At 66.8% G+C, this 8,237-nt stretch overlaps 2 protein-coding genes across 5 annotated transcripts in view; one reads left to right on the top strand and one right to left on the bottom strand.

Moving 5' to 3' along the window:
• SCAP (SREBF chaperone) overlaps positions 1-6,205 on the top strand; it is a 50,065-nt gene extending 43,860 nt beyond the window's left edge. For 2 of the 4 annotated variants that reach the window (XM_015616224.1, XM_015616223.1), the window contains exons 18-23: positions 197-282; positions 881-963; positions 2,508-2,695; positions 3,702-3,782; positions 4,316-4,522; positions 5,094-6,205. In XM_015616224.1, coding sequence (XP_015471710.1) covers positions 197-282; positions 881-963; positions 2,508-2,695; positions 3,702-3,782; positions 4,316-4,522; positions 5,094-5,339 — 891 coding nt within the window. In that variant the 3' untranslated portion in view covers positions 5,340-6,205. The other 2 variants (XM_015616226.1, XM_015616227.1) reach the window with 2 other exon arrangements.
• Positions 6,206-6,248: 43 nt separating this feature from the next.
• The window catches only part of PTPN23 (protein tyrosine phosphatase non-receptor type 23), a 12,595-nt gene continuing 10,606 nt past the window's right edge, over positions 6,249-8,237 (bottom strand). The window contains exons 20-25 of the mRNA XM_015616222.2: positions 7,877-8,235; positions 7,614-7,795; positions 7,381-7,485; positions 7,154-7,292; positions 6,961-7,074; positions 6,249-6,884 (exon numbers count right to left, since the gene is read on the bottom strand). Of these exons, the coding sequence (XP_015471708.1) occupies positions 6,351-6,884; positions 6,961-7,074; positions 7,154-7,292; positions 7,381-7,485; positions 7,614-7,795; positions 7,877-8,235 (1,433 nt within the window). The 3' untranslated portion in view covers positions 6,249-6,350. The remainder of the gene's footprint in view (positions 6,885-6,960; positions 7,075-7,153; positions 7,293-7,380; positions 7,486-7,613; positions 7,796-7,876; positions 8,236-8,237) is intronic.

The following is an 8,237-nucleotide window of genomic DNA, read 5'->3' as shown; positions in this document are numbered from 1 at the left end:
GAGCAGGGATGCAGTGATGGGTGAGGATGAGGAACAGAGATGCAGTGATGGGTGAGGATGAGGAGCAGGGATGCAGTAATGGGAGGCAGGAGGTCACAGCCTGGGAGCACAGCACAGGGAGCTGCTCAGGATCCCAGAGCCCGCTGTGTCCAGTGTTCCTCTGGCCAGGTTCACTGCAGTGACCCCTCCTCCCCAGGTGTGGGATGCCATCGAGGGGACCCTCCGCAGCAGCAATGATGAAGGACAATCCGGCATCACAGCCCTTGTCTTCCTCAACAACAGGTAACTCCTTGTGCAAGTGCTGGGAGATTCCCAGCCCCGGCTCCACGGCAGCTCCTGGCAGCAGAGGCTCAGCTGGGATGTCTCTTCCTTAGAATCATTGTTATGGAATATCCTGAGCTGGAAGGAACCCCCAGGGATCCTGGAGTCCAACCCCTGGCCCTGCCCAAGACACCCCAACAACCCCAGCCTGTTTCTGAGAGCTCTGTCCAAACACCCCTGGGGTCTGGCAGGCTTGGCTGGAGCTGTGATGTTCCCAGGGGAGCCCATTCAGTGCCCAGCCGCCGTTTCTTGCTATCCAACCTCATATCCAGCCCAATCCTTCCGTGTATCCAGCTCTCACCAGCTTTCCTGGCTCCAGGTCTGCTCCAGCAGCCACTTCTCCAGCCCTCAGTCTTGCCAGCAGCTGAATATGCAGAGGGTTTCAGGGCTGGGAGACCTTTGGATCTCTGCCATTGTCCAGTCCACTGGGAGCTGTGTCCGGTCTCCCAGCCCAGCTCTGTGCAGCCTCCTCCCGGGAGCGGGCGGGCTGTGCTTGGCCCGGGGGTGTCGGCTCTGGGGCTCGGGGAGGGGCCTCTCCTCACCCCCATGTCTCCCTCAGGATCGTGGCTGCCCGGCTGAATGGCTCCTTGGATTTCTTCTCTCTGGAGACACACACGCCCTTGAACCACCTGCAGTTCCGAGGTGAGCGGCTGTTGGAACGTCAGTGCGCTGTCCTGGGCTCCTGCCTTCCCCTCCTCCCTCTTCCTCCTCCTCATAGCCGAGTCTTCCTCACAACTGCTTCAGCTTTGGTGCCAGCTGCTCCAGAAGCTGCTCCAGAAGCACCCGGAGCTGTGCCCAGCTGAGGGCTCCCTGTGCTGGGAACATCCCCATGCTGGTTTTCCCCAGGGCACGGGGCCAGGGGCTCCCATGTGCTCCCAGCACTGCCCTCACTCCGTCCTCTTCTCCCTCCTTTCTCTGTGTGTCACCCATTCCCACCCCGGGAACAGCCCGAGCCCTCGCTGCAGCCACAGCACAGCCCAGGCTGGCCCCGGGGCTGGTTAGAGCACAGGGATCCTTTGCTTCTGGAGCAGAATGGAGGGGATGATTCAGATGGGGAGAAATTCTTCCCTGGGAGAGTGGGGACAGACCGGAATGAACTTCCTGGAGAAGCTGTGGCTGCCCCACCCCTGGAAGTGTCCAAGGCCAGGTTGGACATCCCTGGAGCAGTCTGGGCCAGCGGAAAGTGTCCCTGCCCCTGGCAGGCAGGGTGTGGGACCAGATGGGCTTTAAGCTCTGTCCCATCTCAAACCGGTCTGGAATTCTTCGGGCCTGTTGAGGCCCTGTGTCCAGCGGTTCTGGAGCACAGAGGGTTCAGAGTGATGCCAGCCCCAATTCCATAAAGCCCAGCACCCAGAGCCCCCCGAGGCTCAGCACCCAGAGCCCCCCAGAGCCCCCCGAGGCTCAGCACCCAGAGCCCCCCAGAGCCCCCCGAGGCTCAGCACCCAGAGCCCCCCAAGGCTCAGCACCCAGAGCGCCCCGGAGCTTCCCCAGAGCCCTCCAGGACTCAGCACCCAGAGCCCCTCAGCCCACAGCAGGGGTGTGACACCGCTGTGCCCCGGATCTCCAGCCAGCTCTGCAGTGTTCTTTCACACTGGCACAGAGAGCACCAAGAGTGGGGAATCGCTGGGGGAATCCCTTGGGGGAATCCCTGGGGGAATCCCTGGGGATTTCACTTTCCCCTCAGTGAAACCCCCAGAGTCTTGTGCCGCCCCAGGCTCTGCGGTGCACGGTGCCAGGGGTGGAGGCAGGAAAGCAGAGGAGTCTCCTGGGTTGGAGTTCCCAGTGATGGTTTATCCGGGGAAATGAGGGATCCGCACCAGAAGGGCTCAGCTCCCACAGAGCCCCAGGGGCGGGAACAAACCACGGACCAATGGGGAAACCCGAGGGGAGGGGACCACAAATTCCTGACCAATAGGGACACACAGAGGGAGGGCACAAAATGCACTGACCAATGGGGCCTCGAGGGACAAATGATTGACAGGGAAGGATCTGGAAGGCAGGGTGGGGTTTGCAATGATGGACGGGGGAGTAGGGGCAGGGCTGGGGTGACAGACGAGGAGCTTTGAAGGAGGAAGGGAGGAATTTGCTTTGATGGATGTGGAGAAACCATTCCACTTAACCTGTGCGGAAAGGAACAAACCAGCCAAGAGTTTGAAGTTTGCCAAAAGCCGATAACCGGCCTGCAGCGGGCGCGCGTGTCCCCGCAGGAGCCGCGGGCAGGAGCAGCCTGCCGCCATCGCCGGAGCTGGGCCGCGGGGCCGCCGTGCGCTGCCGCCTCACCCACAGCGTGGCCTGCGCCCACCACAAACCCATCACCGCGCTCAAGGCCGCGGCCGGCCGCCTCGTCACCGGCAGCCAGGACCACACGCTCAGGGTGAGGGGACAGCGATGGCTGCTGGGCACGCGGGGAGGGGAGCTCGGGGTTCTGATCACCCGCCTGTGTCGGAGGAGAGGGAAGGACGGAGCCCGTGAGCGTCACCCCGAGCTGAATGTGACACCCTCACACCTCAGGAGAACTGTGGAATCACTGAGCTTGGAAAAGCTCTTCAGGAGTATCAAGTCCAGCCAGTCCCCAGCACTGCCAAGGCCACCACTGATCCCTGTCCCCAAGTGCCACGTCCACAGGGCTTTTAAATCCCTGCAGGGATGGGGACTCCACCCCTGCCCTGGGCAGCCCCTTCCAATGACTCACCACTCCTTCCATGAAGGAGTTTTCCCAATATCCAACCTGACCCTCCCTCTGCTCCTGTCCCTGTTCCCTGGAGCAGAGCCCGACCCCCCCGGCTGTCCCCTCCTGCCAGGGACTTGTGCAGAGCCAGAAATTCCCCCTCAGCCTCCTTTGCTCCAGGCTGAACCCCTTCCCAGCTCCCTCAGGAATTCTCCAGCCCCTTCCCAGCTCCCTCAGCCCCTCCTGGGGCTCCAGCCTCTTCCCTGGACACACCCCAGCCTCTCCTGGGCTCTCCAGGATTCCAGGGGTCCCTCAGCAGGGCCAGCACAGGGGACAATCCCTGCCCTGGGGGACAACCCCTGCCCTGGTGGCCACACTGGGTGGCCAGCATCCAGGTGCTGCTGGCCTTTTGCCCCCCTGGGCACAGCTGGTCACGTCCAGCAGCACCCCAGGGTCTGCCCCAGCTCTCCAGCTCCTGTGTCCCAGACTGGAGCATCCCGTGAGGTTGCTGTGACATACCCTGAGTGTCAGATCCAGGCTCTGGGATGTCCCCTCTCCCCTTCAGCTGTCCTGTCACCACCCTGCACTGCCCGCCCTGCCCTGGGCTGCAGCACCCCGAGGCCCCACGGGGCAGGGGGAGCAGGGGGGATCTGGGGCGTGGTGGGGGGCTCAGGGGGCAGCACCCTGAGCTGGAGCCTCACTCCTGCCGCAGGTGTTCCGGCTGGAGGATTCGTGCTGCCTGTTCACCCTGCAGGGCCACTCGGGAGCCATCACAGCTGTGTACATCGACCAGGTACAGGGGAGCTGCTGGGCCTGAGCCCTCACCTGCCTTCACACCTGGGCTCACCTGAGCTCCCAGCGGGACCCAGCCCTGAGAACACAGCCCATACCTGCCTGCAGCCCTGCTCCCATCCCTGACCCACCTGGGTCCCTCCATCTCTGGCTGAGCCGGAGCGTTCCCCCAGTTCCCTGTCAGCTCAGCAATCCCTGTCCCTGGAGATCTCTTGCTTCTCTGTCCTCCTGGAGCAGGGATCCCTGTTCCTGCACGGCCAGCTGGGGCTGGGCAGGCCTGAGACGGGGCCTGTGTCCCCAGGGGCTCTCCCCCACCCCATCCAAGTGAGCTGGGGTTCTGGGGGTTCTGCACTGGGGTTCTGGGGGTTCTGCACTGGGGCTCTGTTGGCCCCAGCCCGCTGAAGCACCCAGAACAGGCAGGGGACACCAGGGCTGGCACTCAGGGCTCCAGGCACGCTCGTGTGACCTCCTGCCCATGCTGGGAGAGGGGTTCACCGTGTCCCCTGGCACTGACGTGGCCCCGGTGTCCCGCAGACCATGGTGCTGGCCAGCGGTGGCCAGGACGGGGCCATCTGCCTGTGGGACGTGCTGACGGGCAGCCGTGTGAGCCACGTGTTCGCCCACCGTGGGGACGTCACCTCCCTGACCTGCACCACGTCCTGCGTCATCAGCAGCGGCCTGGACGATGTCATCAGCATCTGGGACCGCAGCTCGGGGATCAAGCTCTACTCCATCCAGCAGGTGGGACCCGTGGGGCAGGAAACCGGGAATTGCTGGGGTTGGGAAGCCCTCGGAGACCAGGGAGTCCAACCACGCCCTGTGCTGCCAGGGCCACCGCTGATTGTGTCCCCGGGTGCCACATCCACGTGGCTTTTAAATCCTTCCAGGGAAGGGGACTGACACCTCTGATACCCTGGGCAGCCCCTTCCAGAGTGTAATCACTCCTTCTGTGAGGAAATTCCTGCTGATGTCCAACCTGGACCTCCCCTGGCATAACCTGAGTCCATTCCCTCTCCTCCTGTCCCTGTTCCTGGGAGCAGAGCCCGACCCCCCCGGCTGTCCCCTCTGGGACTTGTGCAGAGCCAGAAATTCCCCCTGATCCTCCTTTTCTCCAGGCTGAGCCCCTTCCCAGCTCCACCTCACACCCTGAGTTTCCCAGCCCCCGCAGACACCTCTGAGCAGCCTCTACTCCAGCTCCACACGCTTGGGGAATCCTCCCTGGCCCAGGGAAAGGCTCAGGACGGGCCGGGCCCAGCCAAGGCTCTGCCCCTTCCCGACCCTCGGGGCTCAGCTCTCTGCCCTGTGCCCGCAGGAGCTGGGCTGCGGTGCCAGCCTGGGCGTCATCTCCGACAACCTGCTGGTGACGGGCGGCCAGGGCTGCGTGTCCTTCTGGGACATCGGCTACGGGGACCTGCTCCAGACCGTCTACCTGGGCAAGAGCAACGAGTCCCAGCCGGCACGGCAGATCCTGGTGCTGGACAACGCCGCCATCGTCTGCAACTTCGGCAGCGAGCTCAGCCTGGTCTACGTGCCCTCGGTGCTGGATAAGCTGGACTGAGCAGGAGGAGGGCCCGGCGGGGCTCGGGGCTGTGCCGGAGCGGGGACAGCGCCGCCGGCTCCGTGGCTCCATCCGTGCCACCGGGGCGGCTCCGCTCAGCGAGCGGGGTGAGGCCGCCGCCCTGGCGCTGCTCTCCCGGCTCCAGCAGCGTCCCCCGTGTGGTGTCGGGGGCCCCCGGCAGGGGGACACGGAGGGGGGACAGGGCAGGAGCGGGGCCGGCCCGGCACCGCCCCCAGAACCGGGCTCGGACAGCCCCGGCCCCGGGTGGCAGCCGGGACAGGGCCGGTACCGGCCCGTCCTGGGCTCGGCTCGGCCCCCACGTGCCTTAGGGCGCGGCAGGGCCCCGCCCGACCCCGCCCGGGGCCGCAGCTGCCCCCACCCTATTTATTTATACGCTGTAAATAGTTATTTATTGGGGCAGGGGGCGCGGGGGTCCAGCCCCGGTAGCGCTGCCCTTGCCGTGCCCTGGCACAGCTGCCCCGCCCGGCTCCTTCCCGTGCCCCGGCTGCAGCAATAGCACCTTCCTCCTCCTCTTCCTCCTCCTTCCCCTTCCTCCTCCCCCTTCCCCCTCCTCCTCCTCCCGCTGCGGGGCCAGAGGAGGCTTCTCTCAGGTTGGGAGCGGGCGGAGCCCTCGCCCCCCTCCTGCAGGCGCTGGGGAGGGACCCGAGCGGACCCCGGGGCTCCCCGAACCGGCCGCGGTGTCGGCCCCGGAGCCCCGGTGATTGTAGGGGCACCCCCGGGACCCCGGCCCAGCCCCCGCGGGTGGCCTTCGCCCAGCTGTACCTTTGTGCTGTACAGGGGACGCTTTTGTACCGACCGTGTTTTATAACGTGTGCAGGAAGATCCATTAAACGGAACTAACCCGAGCCCGGCTCAGCCCCCGCTCCCGGCAGCACCAGGGCTCGGCCCTGCAGATAAACTCGCTTTATTTTAGTAGCAAAGAGCTGAAAAAGTCAGTTCTACCCAGAGTCAAACGAAGTGGGGCTGGGGGCCGGGGGGCCCCCGCCCCCCTCACGCCTTGTTGAGGGTCCAGAGGGGGTCGAGCATGCTGAGGGGGTCATCGCTGGGCCGGGGTCCCCGGAGCCCCTCGCCCGGCTGCGCCTGCAGGAAGTTCTGTTTGTTCATGCGCTGCTTGCCCTTGAGGGACGCGTCCAGGCTGAAGGCCTCGGGCGTCAGCGAGGCCAGGAGCTCCAGGGAGGAGGAGGAGGAGGCCGGGGGGGCAGCGGGGGGCTCTGGCGGCCCCTCGGGGCTCTCCCCCACTACGTGGTTGCTGCTCTCAGCGTCACCCGCTGCCTCGGGGAGGGGCGGCCGAGGGGCGGGGGGCTCGGGGGTGTCAACACCGTCCACGACGCCGTCGGGAATGACCAGCGGCACCTCGGGATCGGCGGGGTCCGGAGCGGGGGCGGGATCCACCCCCCAGCCCTCCCCGGGCTCCGCGCTGGGCCCCCCCGCTTTGATGCTGAGCTTGGCGATGGTGGCCTGGATGGAGCTGATGGGAACGTCCCCCCCCAGCACCAGGTCCTGCGGGTCCTGCTGGAAGTAGAGCTGGGGGAGAGCGGCCCCGTGAGCCCCGGGAGCGGCAGAGCCCCCCAAAAAACCCCCGGGCCCGCCCTGCACCCACCTTGGGGGAGGCGCTGTTGGGGGCCTTGGCCGGGGCGGGGGCGCCCACGCCGTGGCGCAGCAGCACCTGCTCGGCGTGGAGCAGGACGGCCTCGAAGCAGAACTTGAGGTGCAGCTGCAGGGGAGGGGACACGGTGAGGCCCGGGGCGCGGCCCGAGCCCCACACGCCCGGGGGTGCAGCCCCCAGCCGGTACCTTCTCCTGCAGCATGTGCTTGCGCTGCTGCCGCATCCGCCTCACCAGCTGCGCCAGCTCCGGGATGCCGTTCCCGGCCTCCACCTCCTGCACGGCCGCGTACAGCAGGCAGAAAGCGCCGGTGCGGCCCACGCCGGAGCTGCCGAGAGACCCCCGAGCCGTGACAGAGCCGAGAGAAGAGGGGGAGCCCCTCTCCCCTGGCCCGGGAGCCCCCCGGCCCCGCTCACCTGCAGTGCACCACGACGGGGGTGTGCAGCGGGCGCTGGTGCAGGTAGTGACCGTGCACCTCCTGGATGAAGCGCAGGAGGCTCCCCTTGCTCTCGGGCAGGCCCCTGGGGACGGGGGAACACTCGCTCGCTGCGGGGGCTCCGCACTCGGGGCCCCCCAAACACCCTCCCCGGCTCCGGAGCCGCTGCCCCCACAGGAGATGCCCCGAGCCCCGCTCTGTCCCCCCGCGTACAGCTCGGGCCAGGACGTGAACTGCAGGTGGGCCACGGTGCGTTTGAGGCTCTGCTCGCGGTACTGCAGCGTCAGCATCCGCTCCACGTGCGTGGGGGTCACTCTCAGGCTGGTGAGCACCACGGTCAGGGGGCCCTGCGCCACGGGCTGGCCCCGCTCCGACGGGAAGTACCGGAGCACCTTCTGCCAGGGGAACGGCACAGTCAGCACAGCCCGGGGCCCCACGGCGACACACGGGCACCGTCCCGTCCCCGGCAGCCGCACCTTGTCCAGCTCCTGCTCCGACACCAGCATCACGACCACGGACACCTTCTGCTCGTAGATCATGAGCCAGAAGTCGGCGGCGGTGCCGAGCAGCGGGGCCTGGGTGGCGATGAGCGCGGGGCAGTACGGGGACAGGTCCTCCACGCGGCTGGCGTTGATGTAGTCGTCCTTGCCCGAGCGCAGCACCACGCGGTTGCGGTCGTAGGGCATGATGTCCTGGTGCCGGTTCTTCATGGAGTAGCAGCGGGCGATGGCGATGGAGCGCTGCCGGGCGTCGCGTTCCTGAGCCTCCTGCAGCTCCTTCCAGAGCGCGTCCAGCTCGGAGCCGCCGCCGGCCGCGGGCCGCTCCAGCCGCTCGGCC

This window comes from Parus major, unplaced genomic scaffold, assembly GCF_001522545.3.
Source record: "Parus major isolate Abel unplaced genomic scaffold, Parus_major1.1 Scaffold378, whole genome shotgun sequence".
Classification (NCBI taxonomy): domain Eukaryota; kingdom Metazoa; phylum Chordata; class Aves; order Passeriformes; family Paridae; genus Parus; species Parus major.
Note: the sequence above shows the minus strand (reverse complement) of the source record. Positions and strands in the feature narration are given on the sequence as shown.